Below are 20,012 nucleotides of genomic sequence, written 5' to 3'. Positions count from 1 at the left end.
TAATCCACCATATCGATCAACCTCATCCACGATATCCCTCAACCCTACCCACCATATCCCTTAACTCCACCCATCTACCATATCCCTCAGCCCTACCCACCATATCCCTCAACCCCACCCACCGTATCACTCAACCTCAACCACTCACCATATCTCTCAGCCTCACCTACAAATGATATCCTTTAGCCCACCTCCCCACCCTATCTCTCAACCTCACCAACGCACCTAATTCTGGAGGTGGGGGGGTGTGTGTATACGTGCAGTGAGGGCCGCACTATCACTTCAATAGATGTTCAAAACAAACTTTAGGTGGTTGTTGGAGTCCAACATGGTGGGTGCAGGGTGGTGGGGTTGGTGCACAAGGCTGGTAGGTTATAAGGTGACAGCACCGTAAACTCCCATGGACCTGCTTGTGAAGGTTTCCCAAAGCAACCACAGCACTGGCTAGCATTTGAAAGCCTTCTTGCATTAATTGTGACTTTGCATATGACTCACCTTCAGACCCATGGGTCCTGGTGGGCCGATCTCCCCCTGAGGTCCACGCTCACCCTGTCAACACCACAACAGATAGTTAGTCTTTCCATCCTTTTTGGAATTTTACAGAATGTTAATTTTGTAGAAAAAGTAGTAATAAGATTAAATAAATTGATGCATTTTCCTTACAATTTGACCTCGAGGGCCAGGAGGACCAGTCATTCCCTGTAAGCCACTTTCACCCTATTGTGAAAAACACCATCAGTTAGTGAGGTAGGAGAAAAGGTTGTTAAATGGAAACAAAGCCCCAGACAGGGATATGGAGACAACAACAACTTGCAATAGGGATACTTTATAACTTTCCTAACCCGTGATTGTTTAGTGCGTAATTAACGTGATGTCACTCTCTGGCAAAAATTCCACTTGGGAGAAATCTCACTAAATCCATGCCAGATCTATTCTAGTTTGAGAATGACTTTGAGGCTTGTAATTGGCCCAAAGGGTGCCTCTGCTGATCCCTGGGTATATTAGAGTCTGTAAAGGCTGCTGTTAGTCTGCAGAGTCTCTTACTGTCGGGCTGTGTGGTACAGGGAGAGTGTTTATAAATTTTAAAATTCCAGATAATGTCCTTTTTCACATTTTGTCCTTCAGACTTTTTTTTACACTGTCCTCTGAACTCTGATCAAATAAGCAGGCGAAATTAGCCAGAGCAGATTTGATCGCTCTAGGTCAACCATCCAGAATCATAAAATCCTGAGTTTAATCAGTCAGCTATTCAGAAAGGGAGAAAATGATTTAAGCTAATGGTAAATGCTGACAGCTGCTTTTTGGAATTGAATATATGCCTGAAAAGGCAAAATCTGCAGGGCTCCATAGATAGAGCAGGGGAGTGGCACCAATTGGACAACTCTTTCACAGAGTCAGAATAGGCATGATGGGCTGAATGGCCTCCTGCTGCACAGTATGGACTGGATTCTATGTTGCCGTCACCGAGTATGACAGGAGCTGTAAAAGATGGTGGCCCGCATGGGTTTACTCTGGGGTGGATTGCCCCCGTAATGACGTGGAGGGGGTGGTGCCGGCGCCATTTTTAAAGGGCTTATTAAAAGGACAGTGCATGTGAACTTATTAAAAATGATTGCAGAGATATTCCCAGCCCCTCTCCCACCCCCTCAACAGCATTACATGTCATTCCTGTCCCTTCCCCCTCCCCCCGAAATACTTACCTTGAATATACGATCTTCGCCCCCTCCCCGCAAAGTTCAGAACCTTTTCCCATCACCCCCTAGACGAATCAAGTAAGTCTGACCCCGCTCTCCCACTCTCGCACTGATAAATGTACCTCCTCCTCCCCTCTCCACAGGTGTCACGCCCCGTTTCCCCAGACAGGGATCCGAAAGGATGTCACTGCCGGCCGCCAGGATGAAGATCGTGACAGCACATCAGGAAGTGACAGGAAATTCATTAATGCAGGTAGGTTCATTTATTTTACAAATTTAAAGTGAAGTCCCATCGCAGAGAGGCTGGGGGGCCGCCACAAAGCCTTGCCACCACCGACTAGATCAGGACAGGCCCTGCCGGTGTCAAGGTCTGTGGCGGGCCACATCTGGGGCAATCTTCATGCCACCCCCACCCGGCCACGGATCCTGATGTTGAGGACCCTATAAAATCCAGCCCTAAGATTCTAGGAGTTGGTGTGCATCAGTAGCTGCATCCCCAGTCTCTCCTGCCCCTGTGTTTGCTACCGCCTCCCCACTCCTAGCCTGAAACCTCAGAACGTGACACAGGTAACAAATGGTGGGCTCTGGGGTGAATTACCCCTGGTATGAAGGGCAGGTTGAGTGCAGTCTGCACGAAGAAGGCAAAACCAATAGTACTATTTCCGGATTTAAATCCAATTCTGAAATTCATCTGACAGAGGTATTTGGCTGGATTAACTTGAAATCAGAAGGGTGAGATATATACTGTAGTTCAGTGAAGCCTCCTTTTCACACACCATGGACCTTTGTTCCCTGAGACCCTCAGAGTGGAAACCGTTCATCCCGTTCGCAAGAAGTTAGATCACTAACCAGAAGGGTCACTGAGCCGAAACGTTGACTCTGCTTCTCTTTCCACAGATGCTGCCAGACCTGCTGAGTGATTCCAGCATTTCTTGTTTTTATTTTATATTAAAAGGCATGTCCTACTGCAACTGAAAGCGACATTTCTCTGAAGTATTTTAAACTGAATGTTTGGAGGAATGTTCTGTTACCTGAGAACCAGCAGCTCCCTTCTGACCCGGTTGTCCTGATAAACCCTGTCAAAGCAATTAGAATCCATTAGCTTTCTGCTCGATGAATAGATCACTGTTAGAGAAAAAAGCACCAGTTATATATTTTATTTTCGGTCTCTTTTCCTTTCCTCTCCTGAAGGTAATAATTCTCATTAGGGTGCAGTGCCTGAAGGTGCTGACTCTCACTGGGTGACATTTCCAGAAGGTGCTGACTCTCACTGGGGTACACTTCCTGAAGGTACAGACTCTGACTCGGATACAGTTCCTGGAGGTGCTGAATCTCACTGGGATACAGTAACTGATGGTGCTGACACTCACTGGGGTACAGCTCCAGATGGTGTTGACTCTCACTGGGGGACAGTTCCTGAAGGTGCTGACTCTCACTGGGGGACAGTTCCTGAAGGTGCTGACTCTCTCTGGGGTACAGTTCCTGAAAGTGCTGACTCTCACTGGGGGACAGTTCGTAAAGGTGCTGACTCTCACTGGGGGACAGTTCCTGAAGGTGCTTACTGTCACTGGGGGAGAGTTCCTGAAGGCTCTGACTCTCACTGGGGTACAGTTCCTGAAAGTGCAGACTCTCACTGGGATACAGTTCCTGAAGGTGCAGACTCTCACTGGGGTACAGTTCCTGAAGGCTCTGACTCTCAATGGGGTACAGTTCCTGAAAGTGCAGACTCTCACTGGGATACAGTTCCTGATGGTGCTGACTCCCACTGGGGTACAATTCCTGAAAGTGCAGACTCTCACTGGGATACAGTTCCTGAAGGTGCTGACTCTCACTGGGGTACAGCTCCTGAAGGTACTGACTCTCACTGGGGTACAGTTCCTGAAGGTACTGACTCTCACTGGGGTAAAGTTCCTGAAGGTGCTGACTCTCACTGGGGGACAGTTACTGAAGGTGCTGCCTCTCACTGGGGTAAAGTTCCTGATGGTGCTGACTCCCACTGGGATACAGATACTGAAGGTGCTGACTCTCACTGGGGGACAGTTCCTGAAGGTGCTGACTCTCTCTGGGGTACAGATACTGAAGGTGCTGCCTCTCACTGGGGTAAAGTTCCTGATGGTGCTGACTCCCACTGGGATACAGATACTGAAGGTGCTGCCTCTCACTGGGGTAAAGTTCCTGATGGTGCTGACTCCCACTGGGATACAGATACTGAAGGTGCTGACTCTCAATGGGAAACAGTTCCTGAAGGTGAGACACTCACGAGGGTAAGGTTCCTGAAGGTGCGGACTCTCACTTCGATACAGATCCTGAAGGTGCTGACTCTCAATGTGAAACAGTCCCTGAGGTTGCTGACTCTCACTGGGGTACAGTTCCTGAAGGTGCAGACTCTGACTGCGGTACAGTTCCTGAAGGTGCTGACACTCACTGGGTGACATTTCCAGAAGGTGCTGACTCATTGGGTACAGTTCCTGAAGGTACAGACTCTGACTCGATAACAGTTCCTGACGGAGCTGACTCTCACTGGGATACAGTTCCTGAAGGTGCTGACTCTCACTGGGATACAGATCCTGATGGTGCTGACTCTCACTGGGATACAGTTCCTGAAGGTGCTGACTCTCACTGGGATACAGTTCCTGAAGGTGCTGACTCTCACTGGGATACAGATCCTGATGGTGCTGACTCTCACTGGGATACAGTTCCTGAAGGTGCTGACTCTCACTGGGATACAGTTCCAGAAGGTGCTGACTCTCACTGGGATACAGTTCCTGAAGGTGCTGACTCTCACTGGGGTACAGTTCCTGAAGGTGCTGACTCTCACTGGGATACAGATCCTGATGGTGCTGACTCCTACTGGGGTACAGTTCCTGAAGGAGCAGACTCTCACTGGGATACAGTTCCTGAAGGTGCAGACTCTCACAGGGATACAGCTCCTGAAGGTACTGACTCTCACTGGGGTACAGTTCCTGAAGGTACTGACTCGCACTGGGATACAGTTCCTGAGGTGCTGACTCTCACTGGGATATAGTTCCTGAAGGTGCGCACTCTGACTGTGGTACAGCTCCTGATGGTACTGGCTCTCACTGGGTGACATTTCCTGAAGGTGCTGACTGTCACTGGGGAACACTTCCGGAAGGTGCTCACTCTGACTGCGGAACAGCTCCTGATGGAGCTGGCTCTCACTGGGTGACATTAGCTGAAGGTGCTGACTCTCACTGGGGTACAGTTCCTGAAGGTACTGACTCTCACTGGGGTACAGTTCCTGAAGGTGCTGACTCTCACTTGGATACAGTTCCTGAAGGTACTGACTCTCACTGGGGTAGAGTTCCTGATGGTACTGACTCTCACTGGGGTACAGTTCCTGAAGGTGCTGACTCTCACTTGGATACAGTTCCTGAAGGGACTGACTCTCACTGGGGTACAGTTCCTGAAGGTGCTGACTCTCACTTGGATACAGTTCCTGAAGGTACTGTCTCTCACTGGGGAACAGTTCCTGAAGGTGCTCACTCTGACTGCGGTACAGCTCCTGATGGTGCTGGCTCTCATTGGGGTACAGTTCCTGAAGGTACTGACTCTCACTGGGGTACAGTTCCTGAAGGTACAGACTCTCACTGGGATACAGTTCCTGAAGGTGCTGACTCTCACTTGGATACAGTTCCTGAAGGGACTGAATCTCACTGGGGTACAGTTCCTGAAGGTGCTGACTCTCACTTGGATACAGTTCCTGAAGGTACTGTCTCTCACTGGGGAACAGTTCCTGAAGGTGCTAACTCTGACTGCGGTACAGCACCTGATGGTGCTGGCTCTCACTGGGTGACATTTGCTGAAGGTGATGACTCTCACTGGGATACAGTTCCTGACAGTAGTGACTCTCACTGTGATACAGTTCCTGAAGGTGCTGACTCCCACTGGGGTCCAGTTCCTGAAGGTGCAGATTCTCACTGGGATACAGTTCCTGAAGGTGCAGACTCTCACAGGGATACAGCTCCTGAACGGCCTGACTCTCACTGGGGTACAGTTCCTGAAGGTACTGAATCGCACTGGGGTACAGTTCCTGAAGGTGCTGACTCTCACTGGGGGACAGTTCCTGAAGGTGCTGCCTCTCACTGGGGTAAAGTTCCTGAAGGTACTGACTCTCTCTGGGGTACAGTTCCTGAAGGTGCTGACTATCACTGGGATACAGTTCCTGAAGGTGCAGACTCTCACTGGGATACAGTTCCTGAAGGTGCAGACTCTCACAGGGATACAGCTCCTGAAGGTACTGACTCTCACTGGGGTACAGTTCCTGAAGGTACTGACTCGCACTGGGATACAGTTCCTGAGGTGCTGACTCTCACTGGGATATAGTTCCTGAAGGTGCGCACTCTGACTGTGGTACAGCTCCTGATGGTACTGGCTCTCACTGGGTGACATTTCCTGAAGGTGCTGACTGTCACTGGGGAACACTTCCGGAAGGTGCTCACTCTGACTGCGGAACAGCTCCTGATGGAGCTGGCTCTCACTGGGTGACATTAGCTGAAGGTGCTGACTCTCACTGGGGTACAGTTCCTGAAGGTACTGACTCTCACTGGGGTACAGTTCCTGAAGGTGCTGACTCTCACTTGGATACAGTTCCTGAAGGTACTGACTCTCACTGGGGTAGAGTTCCTGATGGTACTGACTCTCACTGGGGTACAGTTCCTGAAGGTGCTGACTCTCACTTGGATACAGTTCCTGAAGGGACTGACTCTCACTGGGGTACAGTTCCTGAAGGTGCTGACTCTCACTTGGATACAGTTCCTGAAGGTACTGTCTCTCACTGGGGAACAGTTCCTGAAGGTGCTCACTCTGACTGCGGTACAGCTCCTGATGGTGCTGGCTCTCATTGGGGTACAGTTCCTGAAGGTACTGACTCTCACTGGGGTACAGTTCCTGAAGGTACAGACTCTCACTGGGATACAGTTCCTGAAGGTGCTGACTCTCACTTGGATACAGTTCCTGAAGGGACTGAATCTCACTGGGGTACAGTTCCTGAAGGTGCTGACTCTCACTTGGATACAGTTCCTGAAGGTACTGTCTCTCACTGGGGAACAGTTCCTGAAGGTGCTCACTCTGACTGCGGTACAGCACCTGATGGTGCTGGCTCTCACTGGGTGACATTTGCTGAAGGTGATGACTCTCACTGGGATACAGTTCCTGACAGTAGTGACTCTCACTGTGATACAGTTCCTGAAGGTGCTGACTCCCACTGGGGTCCAGTTCCTGAAGGTGCAGACTCTCACTGTGATACAGTTCCTGAAGGTGCAGACTCTCACAGGGATACAGCTCCTGAACGGCCTGACTCTCACTGGGGTACAGTTCCTGAAGGTACTGACTCGCACTGGGGTACAGTTCCTGAAGGTGCTGACTCTCACTGGGGGACAGTTCCTGAAGGTGCTGCCTCTCACTGGGGTAAAGTTCCTGAAGGTACTGACTCTCTCTGGGGTACAGTTCCTGAAGGTGCTGACTATCACTGGGATACAGTTCCTGAAGGTGCTGACTCTCATTGGGGTACAGTTCCTGAAGGTGCTGCCTCTCACTGGGGTACAGTTCCTGAAGGTGCTGAATCTCACTGGGGTACAGTTCCTGAAGGTACTGACTCTCACTTGGATACAGATCCTGAAGGTGCTGACTCTCACTAGGATACAGATCCTGAAGGTGCTGACTCTCACTCGGGTACATTTCCTGAAGGTACTGACTCTCACTGGGGTACAGTTCCTGAGGTGCTGATAATCACTGGGATACAGTTCCTGAGGTGCTGACTCTCACTGGGATATAGTTCCTGAAGGTGCGCAATCTGACTGTGGTACAGCTCCTGATGGTGCTGGCTCTCACTGGGTGACATTTCCTGAAGGTGCTGACTGTCACTGGGGAACACTTCCGGAAGGTGCTCACTCTGACTGAGGAACAGCTCCTGATGGAGCTGGCTCTCACTGGGTGACATTTCCTGAAGGTGCTGACTCTCACTGGGGTACTGTTCCTGAAGGTACTGATTCTCACTGGGGTACAGTTCCTGAAGGTGCTGACTCTCACTGGGGTACTGTTCCTGAAGGTACTGACTCTCACTGAGATACAGCTCCTGAAGGTACTGACTCTCACTGAGGTACAGTTCCTGAAGGTACTGACTCGCACTGGGATACAGTTCCTGAGGTGCTGACTCTCACTGGGATATAGTTCCTGAAGGTGCGCACTCTGACTGTGGTACAGCTCCTGATGGTACTGGCTCTCACTGGGTGACATTTCCTGAAGGTGCTGACTGTCACTGGGGAACACTTCCGGAAGGTGCTCACTCTGACTGCGGAACAGCTCCTGATGGAGCTGGCTCTCACTGGGTGACATTAGCTGAAGGTGCTGACTCTCACTGGGGTACAGTTCCTGAAGGTACTGACTCTCACTGGGGTACAGTTCCTGAAGGTGCTGACTCTCACTTGGATACAGTTCCTGAAGGGACTGACTCTCACTGGGGTACAGTTCCTGAAGGTGCTGCCTCTCACTGGGGTAAAGTTCCTGAAGGTACTGACTCTCTCTGGGGTACAGTTCCTGAAGGTGCTGACTATCACTGGGATACAGTTCCTGAAGGTGCTGACTCTCATTGGGGTACAGTTGCTGAAGGTGCTGCCTCTCACTTGGGTACAGTTCCTGAAGGTACTGACTCTCACTTGGATACAGATCCTGAAGGTGCTGACTCTCACTAGGATACAGATCCTGAAGGTGCTGACTCTCACTAGGATACAGATCCTGAAGGTGCTGACTCTCACTCGGGTACATTTCCTGAAGGTACTGACTCTCACTGGGGTACAGTTCCTGAGGTGCTGATAATCACTGGGATACAGTTCCTGAGGTGCTGACTCTCACTGGGATATAGTTCCTGAAGGTGCGCAATCTGACTGTGGTACAGCTCCTGATGGTGCTGGCTCTCACTGGGTGACATTTCCTGAAGGTGCTGACTCTCACTGGGGTACTGTTCCTGAAGGTACTGATTCTCACTGGGGTACAGTTCCTGAAGGTGCGCACTCTGACTGTGGTACAGCTCCTGATGGTGCTGGCTCTCACTGGGTGACATTTCCTGAAGGTGCTGACTCTCACTGGGGTACTGTTCCTGAAGGTACTGATTCTCACTGGGGTACAGTTCCTGAAGGTGCTGACTCTCACTGGGGTACTGTTCCTGAAGGTACTGACTCTCACTGAGATACAGCTCCTGAAGGTACTGACTCTCACTGAGGTACAGTTCCTGAAGGTACTGACTCGCACTGGGATACAGTTCCTGAAGGTGCTGACTCTCACTTGGATACAGTTCCTGAAGGGACTGACTCTCACTGGGGTACAGTTCCTGAAGGTGCTGACTCTCACTTGGATACAGTTTCTGAAGGTACTGTCTCTCACTGGGGTACAGTTCCTGAAGGTACTGACTCTCACTGGCATACAGTTCCTGAAGGTGCTGACTCTCACTTGGATACAGTTCCTGAAGGGACTGACTCTCACTGGGGTACAGTTCCTGAAGGTGCTGACTCTCACTTGGATACAGTTCCTGAAGGTACTGACTCTCACTGGGGTATAGTTCCTGATGGTACTGACTCTCACTGGGATACAGTTCCTGAAGGTGCTGACTCTCACTTGGATACAGTTCCTGAAGGTACTGTCTCTCACTGGGGAACAGTTCCTGAAGGTGCTCACTCTGACTGCGGTACAGCTCCTGATGGTGCTGGCTCTCACTGGGGTACAGTTCCTGAAGATACTGACTCTCACTGGGGTACAGTTCCTGAAGGTACTGACTCTCACTGGGATACAGTTCCTGAAGGTGCTGACTCTCACTTGGATACAGTTCCTGAAGGTACTGTCTCTCACTGGGGAACAGTTCCTGAAGGTGCTCACTCTGACTGCGGTACAGCACCTGATGGTGCTGGCTCTCACTGGGTGACATTTGCTGAAGGTGATGACTCTCACTGGGATACAGTTCCTGAAGGTGCTGACTCACACTGGGGTACAGTTCCTGAAGGTACTGACTCTCACTGGAGTACAGTTCCTGAGGTGCTGACTCTCACTGGGATACAGATCCTGAAGGTGCTGACTCTCACTCGGGTACATTTCCTTAAGGTGCTGACTCTCACTGGGGTACAGTTCCTGAGGTGCTGATAATCACTGGGATACAGTTCCTGAGGTGCTGACTCCCACTGGGATATAGTTCCTGAAGGTGCGCAATCTGACTGTGGTACAGCTCCTGATGGTGCTGACTCTCACTGGGTGACATTTCCTGAAGGTGCTGACTGTCACTGGGGATCACTTGCGGAAGGTGCTCCCTCTGTCTGCGGAACAGCTCCTGATGGAGCTGGCTCTCACTGGATGACATTAGCTGAAGGTGCTGACTCTCACTGGGGTACAGTTCTGGAAGTTGCAGTCTCTCACTGGGATACAGTTGCTGACGGTAGTGACTCTCACTGGGGTACAGATCCTGAAGGTGCTGACTCTCACTTGGATACAGTTTCTGAAGGTACTGTCTCTCACTGGGGTACAGTTCCTGAAGGTACTGACTCTCACTGGCATACAGTTCCTGAAGGTGCTGACTCTCACTTGGATACAGTTCCTGAAGGGACTGACTCTCACTGGGGTACAGTTCCTGAAGGTGCTGACTCTCACTTGGATACAGTTCCTGAAGGTACTGACTCTCACTGGGGTATAGTTCCTGATGGTACTGACTCTCACTGGGATACAGTTCCTGAAGGTGCTGACTCTCACTTGGATACAGTTCCTGAAGGTACTGTCTCTCACTGGGGAACAGTTCCTGAAGGTGCTCACTCTGACTGCGGTACAGCTCCTGATGGTGCTGGCTCTCACTGGGGTACAGTTCCTGAAGATACTGACTCTCACTGGGGTACAGTTCCTGAAGGTACTGACTCTCACTGGGATACAGTTCCTGAAGGTGCTGACTCTCACTTGGATACAGTTCCTGAAGGTACTGTCTCTCACTGGGGAACAGTTCCTGAAGGTGCTCACTCTGACTGCGGTACAGCACCTGATGGTGCTGGCTCTCACTGGGTGACATTTGCTGAAGGTGATGACTCTCACTGGGATACAGTTCCTGAAGGTGCTGACTCACACTGGGGTACAGTTCCTGAAGGTACTGACTCTCACTGGAGTACAGTTCCTGAGGTGCTGACTCTCACTGGGATACAGATCCTGAAGGTGCTGACTCTCACTCGGGTACATTTCCTTAAGGTGCTGACTCTCACTGGGGTACAGTTCCTGAGGTGCTGATAATCACTGGGATACAGTTCCTGAGCTGCTGACTCCCACTGGGATATAGTTCCTGAAGGTGCGCAATCTGACTGTGGTACAGCTCCTGATGGTGCTGACTCTCACTGGGTGACATTTCCTGAAGGTGCTGACTGTCACTGGGGATCACTTGCGGAAGGTGCTCCCTCTGTCTGCGGAACAGCTCCTGATGGAGCTGGCTCTCACTGGATGACATTAGCTGAAGGTGCTGACTCTCACTGGGGTACAGTTCTGGAAGTTGCAGTCTCTCACTGGGATACAGTTGCTGACGGTAGTGACTCTCACTGGGGTACAGATCCTGAAGGTGCTGACTCTCACTGGGGTGCAGATCCTGAAGGTACTGACTCTCACTAGAAGACAGTTTCTGAAGGTGCTGACACTCACGAGGGTAAAGTTCCTGAAGGTGCTGACTCTCACTGGGGTACAATTCCTGAAGATGCTGACTCTCACTGGGGTACTGTTCCTGAAGGTACTGATTCTCACTGGGGTACAGTTCCTGAAGGTGCTGACTCTCACTGGGGTATTGTTCCTGAAGGTACTGATTCTCACTGGGGTTCAGTTCCTGAAGGTGCTGACTCTCACTGGGGTACTGTTCCTGAAGGTACTGACTCTCACTGGGATACAGCTCCTGAAGGTACTGACTCTCACTGGGGTACAGTTCCTGAAGGTACTGACTCGCACTGGGATACAGTTCCTGAGGTGCTGACTCTCACTGGGATATAGTTCCTGAAGGTGCGCACTCTGACTGTGGTACAGCTCCTGATGGTACTGGCTCTCACTGGGTGACATTTCCTGAAGGTGCTGACTGTCACTGGGGAACACTTCCGGAAGGTGCTCACTCTGACTGCGGAACAGCTCCTGATGGAGCTGGCTCTCACTGGGTGACATTAGCTGAAGGGACTGACTGTCACTGGGGTACAGTTCCTGAAGGGACTGACTCTCACTTGGATACAGTTCCTGAAGGGACTGACTCTCACTGGGGTACAGTTCCTGAAGGTACTGACTCTCACTGGGGTAGAGTTCCTGATGGTACTGACTCTCACTGGGGTCCAGTTCCTGAAGGTGCTGACTCTCAGATGGATACAGTTCCTGAAGGGACTGACTCTCACTGGGGTACAGTTCCTGAAGGTACCGACTCTCACTGGGATCCAGTTCCTGAAGGTGCAGACTCTCACTTGGATACAGTTCCTGAAGGTGCAGACTCTCACAGGGATACAGCTCCTGAAGGTGCAGACTCTCACAGGGATACAGCTCCTGAAGGTACTGACTGTCACTGGGGTACAGTTCCTGAAGGTACTGACTCGCACTGGGATACAGTTCCTGAGGTGCTGACTCTCACTGGGATATAGTTCCTGAAGGTGCGCACTCTGACTGTGGTACAGCTCCTGATGGTACTGGCTCTCACTGGGTGACATTTCCTGAAGGTGCTGACTGTCACTGGGGAACACTTCCGGAAGGTGCTCACTCTGACTGCGGAACAGCTCCTGATGGAGCTGGCTCTCACTGGGTGACATTAGCTGAAGGTGCTGACTCTCACTGGGGTACAGTTCCTGAAGGTACTGACTCTCACCGGGGTAGAGTTCCTGAAGGTGCTGACTCTCACTTGGATACAGTTCCTGAAGGGACTGTCTCTCACTGGGGTACAGTTCCTGAAGGTACTGACTCTCACTGGGATACAGTTCCTGAAGGTGCTGACTCTCACTTGGATACAGTTCCTGAAGGGACTGACTCTCACTGGGGTACAGTTCCTGAAGGTGCTGACTCTCACTAGAAGACAGTTTCTGAAGGTGCTGACACTCACGAGGGTAAAGTTCCTGAAGGTGCTGACTCTCACTGGGGTACAATTCCTGAAGATGCTGACTCTCACTGGGGTACTGTTCCTGAAGGTACTGATTCTCACTGGGGTACAGTGCCTGAAGGTGCTGACTCTCACTGGGGTACTGTTCCTGAAGGTACTGATTCTCACTGGGGTACAGTTCCTGAAGGTGCTGACTCTCACTGGGGTATTGTTCCTGAAGGTACTGATTCTCACTGGGATACAGTTCCTGAAGGTGCTGACTCTCACTGGGGTACTGTTCCTGAAGGTACTGATTCTCACTGGGGTACAGTTCCTGAAGGTGCTGACTCTCACTGGGGTACAGTTCCTGAAGGTGCTGACTCTCACTGGGGTACTGTTCCTGAAGGTACTGACTCTCACTGGGATACAGCTCCTGAAGGTACTGACTCTCACTGGGGTACAGTTCCTGAAGGTACTGACTCTCACTGGGGTACAGTTCCTGAAGGTGCTGACTCTCACCTGGATACAGTTCCTGAAGGTACTGACTCTCACTGGGGTATAGTTCCTGATGGTACTGACTCTCACTGGGATACAGTTCCTGAAGGTGCTGACTCTCACTTGGATACAGTTCCTGAAGGTACTGTCTCTCACTGGGGAACAGTTCCTGAAGGTGCTCACTCTGACTGCGGTACAGCTCCTGATGGTGCTGGCTCTCACTGGGGTACAGTTCCTGAAGATACTGACTCTCACTGGGGTACAGTTCCTGAAGGTACTGACTCTCACTGGGATACAGTTCCTGAAGGTGCTGACTCTCACTTGGATACAGTTCCTGAAGGTACTGTCTCTCACTGGGGAACAGTTCCTGAAGGTGCTCACTCTGACTGCGGTACAGCACCTGATGGTGCTGGCTCTCACTGGGTGACATTTGCTGAAGGTGATGACTCTCACTGGGGTACAGTTCCTGAAGGTACTGACTCTCACTGGAGTACAGTTCCTGAGGTGCTGACTCTCACTGGGATACAGATCCTGAAGGTGCTGACTCTCACTAGGATACAGATCCTGAAGGTGCTGACTCTCACTCGGGTACATTTCCTTAAGGTGCTGACTCTCACTGGGGTACAGTTCCTGAGGTGCATTTAATCACTGGGATACAGTTCCTGAGGTGCTGACTCCCACTGGGATATAGTTCCTGAAGGTGCGCAATCTGACTGTGGTACAGCTCCTGATGGTGCTGGCTCTCACTGGGTGACATTAGCTGAAGGTGCTGACTCTCACTGGGGTACAGTTCTGGAAGTTGCAGTCTCTCACTGGGATACAGTTGCTGACGGTAGTGACTCTCACTGGGGTACAGATCCTGAAGGTGCTGACTCTCACTGGGGTACAGATCCTGAAGGTACTGATTCTCACTGGGGTACAGTTCCTGAAGGGACTGACTCTCACTGGGGTACAATTCCTCAAGATGCTGACTCTCACTGGGGTACTGTTCCTGAAGGTACTGATTCTCACTGGGGTACAGTTCCTGAAGGGACTGACTCTCACTGGGGTACAGTTCCTGAAGGTACTGACTCGCACTGGGATGCAGTTCCTGAGGTGCTGACTCTCACTGGGATATAGTTCCAGAAGGTGCGCACTCTGACTGTGGTACAGCTCCTGATGGTACTGGCTCTCACTGGGTGACATTTCCTGAAGGTGCTGACTGTCACTGGGGAACACTTCCGGAAGGTGCTCACTCTGACTGCGGAACAGCTCCTGATGGAGCTGGCTCTCACTGGGTGACATTAGCTGAAGGGACTGACTGTCACTGGGGTACAGTTCCTGAAGGGACTGACTCTCACTTGGATACAGTTCCTGAAGGGACTGACTCTCACTGGGGTACAGTTCCTGAAGGTGCTGACTCTCACTTGGATACAGTTCCTGAAGGTACTGACTCTCACTGGGGTAGAGTTCCTGATGGTACTGACTCTCACTGGGGTCCAGTTCCTGAAGGTGCTGACTCTCACATGGATACAGTTCCTGAAGGGACTGACTCTCACTGGGGTACAGTTCCTGAAGGTGCTGACTCTCACTTGGAAACAGTTCCTGAAGGTACTGTCTCTCACTGGGGAACAGTTCCTGAAGGTGCTCACTCTGACTGCGGTACAGCTCCTGATGGTGCTGGCTCTCACTGGGGTACAGTTCCTGAAGGTGCTGACTCTCACTAGGATACAGATCCTGAAGGTGCTGACTCTCACTCGGGTACATTTCCTTAAGGTGCTGACTCTCACTGGGGTACAGTTCCTGAGGTGCATTTAATCACTGGGATACAGTTCCTGAGGTGCTGACTCCCACTGGGATATAGTTCCTGAAGGTGCGCAATCTGACTGTGGTACAGCTCCTGATGGTGCTGGCTCTCACTGGGTGACATTAGCTGAAGGTGCTGACTCTCACTGGGGTACAGTTCTGGAAGTTGCAGTCTCTCACTGGGATACAGTTGCTGACGGTAGTGACTCTCACTGGGGTACAGATCCTGAAGGTGCTGACTCTCACTGGGGTACAGATCCTGAAGGTACTGATTCTCACTGGGGTACAGTTCCTGAAGGGACTGACTCTCACTGGGGTACAATTCCTCAAGATGCTGACTCTCACTGGGGTACTGTTCCTGAAGGTACTGATTCTCACTGGGGTACAGTTCCTGAAGGGACTGACTCTCACTGGGGTACAGTTCCTGAAGGTACTGACTCGCACTGGGATGCAGTTCCTGAGGTGCTGACTCTCACTGGGATATAGTTCCAGAAGGTGCGCACTCTGACTGTGGTACAGCTCCTGATGGTACTGGCTCTCACTGGGTGACATTTCCTGAAGGTGCTGACTGTCACTGGGGAACACTTCCGGAAGGTGCTCACTCTGACTGCGGAACAGCTCCTGATGGAGCTGGCTCTCACTGGGTGACATTAGCTGAAGGGACTGACTGTCACTGGGGTACAGTTCCTGAAGGGACTGACTCTCACTTGGATACAGTTCCTGAAGGGACTGACTCTCACTGGGGTACAGTTCCTGAAGGTGCTGACTCTCACTTGGATACAGTTCCTGAAGGTACTGACTCTCACTGGGGTAGAGTTCCTGATGGTACTGACTCTCACTGGGGTCCAGTTCCTGAAGGTGCTGACTCTCACATGGATACAGTTCCTGAAGGGACTGACTCTCACTGGGGTACAGTTCCTGAAGGTGCTGACTCTCACTTGGAAACAGTTCCTGAAGGTACTGTCTCTCACTGGGGAACAGTTCCTGAAGGTGCTCACTCTGACTGCGGTACAGCTCCTGATGGTGCTGGCTCTCACTGGGGTACAGTTCCTGAAGGTACTGACTCTCACTGGGGTACAGTTCCTGAAGGTACCGACTCTCACTGGGATACAGTTCCTGAAGGTGCTGACTCTCACTTGGATACAGTTCCTGAAGGTACTGTCTCTCACTGGGGTACAGTTCCTGAAGGTACTGACTCTCACTGGGGTACAGTTCCTGAAGGTACTGACTCTCACTGGGATACAGTTCCTGAAGGTGCTGACTCTCACTTGGATACAGTTCCTGAAGGTACTGTCTCTCACTGGGGTACAGTTCCTGAAGGTACTGACTCTCACTGGCATACAGATCCTGAAGGTGCTGACTCTCACTAGGATACAGATCCTGAAGGTGCTGACTCTCACTCGGGTACATTTCCTGAAGGTACTGACTCTCACTGGGGTACAGTTCCTGAGGTGCTGATAATCACTGGGATACAGTTCCTGAGGTGCTGACTCTCACTGGGATATAGTTCCTGAAGGTGCGCAATCTGACTGTGGTACAGCTCCTGATGGTGCTGGCTCTCACTGGGTGACATTTCCTGAAGGTGCTGACTGTCACTGGGGAACACTTCCGGAAGGTGCTCACTCTGACTGAGGAACAGCTCCTGATGGAGCTGGCTCTCACTGGGTGACATTTCCTGAAGGTGCTGACTCTCACTGGGGTACTGTTCCTGAAGGTACTGATTCTCACTGGGGTACTGTTCCTGAAGGTACTGACTCTCACTGAGATACAGCTCCTGAAGGTACTGACTCTCACTGAGGTACAGTTCCTGAAGGTACTGACTCGCACTGGGATACAGCTCCTGAGGTGCTGACTCTCACTGGGATATAGTTCCTGAAGGTGCGCACTCTGACTGTGGTACAGCTCCTGATGGTACTGGCTCTCACTGGGTGACATTTCCTGAAGGTGCTGACTGTCACTGGGGAACACTTCCGGAAGGTGCTCACTCTGACTGCGGAACAGCTCCTGATGGAGCTGGCTCTCACTGGGTGACATTAGCTGAAGGTGCTGACTCTCACTGGGGTACAGTTCCTGAAGGTACTGACTCTCACTGGGGTACAGTTCCTGAAGGTGCTGACTCTCACTTGGATACAGTTCCTGAAGGGACTGACTCTCACTGGGGTACAGTTCCTGAAGGTGCTGACTCTCACTTGGATACAGTTTCTGAAGGTACTGTCTCTCACTGGGGTACAGTTCTTGAAGGTACTGACTCTCACTGGCATACAGTTCCTGAAGGTGCTGACTCTCACTTGGATACAGTTCCTGAAGGGACTGACTCTCACTGGGGTACAGTTCCTGAAGGTGCTGACTCTCACTTGGATACAGTTCCTGAAGGTACTGACTCTCACTGGGGTATAGTTCCTGATGGTACTGACTCTCACTGGGATACAGTTCCTGAAGGTGCTGACTCTCACTTGGATACAGTTCCTGAAGGTACTGTCTCTCACTGGGGAACAGTTCCTGAAGGTGCTCACTCTGACTGCGGTACAGCTCCTGATGGTGCTGGCTCTCACTGGGGTACAGTTCCTGAAGATACTGACTCTCACTGGGGTACAGTTCCTGAAGGTACTGACTCTCACTGGGATACAGTTCCTGAAGGTGCTGACTCTCACTTGGATACAGTTCCTGAAGGTACTGTCTCTCACTGGGGAACAGTTCCTGAAGGTGCTCACTCTGACTGCGGTACAGCACCTGATGGTGCTGGCTCTCACTGGGTGACATTTGCTGAAGGTGATGACTCTCACTGGGATACAGTTCCTGAAGGTGCTGACTCACACTGGGGTACAGTTCTGGAAGTTGCAGTCTCTCACTGGGATACAGTTGCTGACGGTAGTGACTCTCACTGGGGTACAGATCCTGAAGGTACTGACTCTCACTAGAAGACAGTTTCTGAAGGTGCTGACACTCACGAGGGTAAAGTTCCTGAAGGTGCTGACTCTCACTGGGGTACAATTCCTGAAGATGCTGACTCTCACTGGGGTACTGTTCCTGAAGGTACTGATTCTCACTGGGGTACAGTTCCTGAAGGTGCTGACTCTCACTGGGGTATTGTTCCTGAAGGTACTGATTCTCACTGGGGTACAGTTCCTGAAGGTGCTGACTCTCACTGGGGTACTGTTCCTGAAGGTACTGACTCTCACTGGGATACAGCTCCTGAAGGTACTGACTCTCACTGGGGTACAGTTCCTGAAGGTACTGACTCGCACTGGGATACAGTTCCTGAGGTGCTGACTCTCACTGGGATATAGTTCCTGAAGGTGCGCACTCTGACTGTGGTACAGCTCCTGATGGTACTGGCTCTCACTGGGTGACATTTCCTGAAGGTGCTGACTGTCACTGGGGAACACTTCCGGAAGGTGCTCACTCTGACTGCGGAACAGCTCCTGATGGAGCTGGCTCTCACTGGGTGACATTAGCTGAAGGGACTGACTGTCACTGGGGTACAGTTCCTGAAGGGACTGACTCTCACTTGGATACAGTTCCTGAAGGGACTGACTCTCACTGGGGTACAGTTCCTGAAGGTGCTGACTCTCACTTGGATACAGTTCCTGAAGGTACTGTCTCTCACTGGGGAACAGTTCCTGAAGGTGCTCACTCTGACTGCATTACAGCTCCTGATGGTGCTGGCTGTCACTGGGGTACAGTTCCTGAAGGTACTGACTCTCACTTGGATACAGTTCCTGAAGGTACTGACTCTCACTGGGGTACAGTTCCTGAAGGTGCTGACTCTCACTTGGATACAGTTCCTGAAGGTACTGACTCTCACTGGGGTAGAGTTCCTGATGGTACTGACTCTCACTGGGGTCCAGTTCCTGAAGGTGCTGACTCTCACATGGATACAGTTCCTGAAGGGACTGACTCTCACTGGGGTACAGTTCCTGAAGGTGCTGACTCTCACTTGGATACAGTTCCTGAAGGTACTGTCTCTCACTGGGGAACAGTTCCTGAAGGTGCTCACTCTGACTGCGGTACAGCTCCTGATGGTGCTGGCTCTCACTGGGGTACAGTTCCTGAAGGTACTGACTCTCACTGGGGTACAGTTCCTGAAGGTACCGACTCTCACTGGGATCCAGTTCCTGAAGGTGCAGACTCTCACTTGGATACAGTTCCTGAAGGTGCAGACTCTCACAGGGATACAGCTCCTGAAGGTGCAGACTCTCACAGGGATACAGCTCCTGAAGGTACTGACTCTCACTGGGGTACAGTTCCTGAAGGTACTGACTCGCACTGGGATACAGTTCCTGAGGTGCTGACTCTCACTGGGATATAGTTCCTGAAGGTGCGCACTCTGACTGTGGTACAGCTCCTGATGGTACTGGCTCTCACTGGGTGACATTTCCTGAAGGTGCTGACTGTCACTGGGGAACACTTCCGGAGGGTGCTCACTCTGACTGCGGAACAGCTCCTGATGGAGCTGGCTCTCACTGGGTGACATTAGCTGAAGGTGCTGACTCTCACTGGGGTACAGTTCCTGAAGGTACTGACTCTCACCGGGGTAGAGTTCCTGAAGGTGCTGACTCTCACTTGGATACAGTTCCTGAAGGGACTGTCTCTCACTGGGGTACAGTTCCTGAAGGTACTGACTCTCACTGGGATACAGTTCCTGAAGGTGCTGACTCTCACTTGGATACAGTTCCTGAAGGGACTGACTCTCACTGGGGTACAGTTCCTGAAGGTGCTGACTCTCACTAGAAGACAGTTTCTGAAGGTGCTGACACTCACGAGGGTAAAGTTCCTGAAGGTGCTGACTCTCACTGGGGTACAATTCCTGAAGATGCTGACTCTCACTGGGGTACTGTTCCTGAAGGTACTGATTCTCACTGGGGTACAGTGCCTGAAGGTGCTGACTCTCACTGGGGTACTGTTCCTGAAGGTACTGATTCTCACTGGGGTACAGTTCCTGAAGGTGCTGACTCTCACTGGGGTATTGTTCCTGA

General features: G+C 51.4%; 1 protein-coding gene across 1 annotated transcript in view; it reads right to left on the bottom strand.

The window, feature by feature from the left end:
* col9a2 (procollagen, type IX, alpha 2) overlaps nucleotides 1-20,012 on the bottom strand; it is a 159,022-nt gene that overhangs the window by 69,989 nt on the left and 69,021 nt on the right. The window contains exons 8-10 of the mRNA XM_068011034.1: nucleotides 2,726-2,770; nucleotides 664-717; nucleotides 496-549 (exon numbers count right to left, since the gene is read on the bottom strand). Of these exons, the coding sequence (XP_067867135.1) occupies nucleotides 496-549; nucleotides 664-717; nucleotides 2,726-2,770 (153 nt within the window). The remainder of the gene's footprint in view (nucleotides 1-495; nucleotides 550-663; nucleotides 718-2,725; nucleotides 2,771-20,012) is intronic.

This window comes from Heterodontus francisci, chromosome 31 (assembly GCF_036365525.1).
Source record: "Heterodontus francisci isolate sHetFra1 chromosome 31, sHetFra1.hap1, whole genome shotgun sequence".
Taxonomy (NCBI): Eukaryota; Metazoa; Chordata; class Chondrichthyes; order Heterodontiformes; family Heterodontidae; genus Heterodontus; species Heterodontus francisci.
The sequence above is the reverse complement of the archived record's forward strand: the minus strand, read 5'-3'. Positions and strand labels throughout refer to the sequence as shown.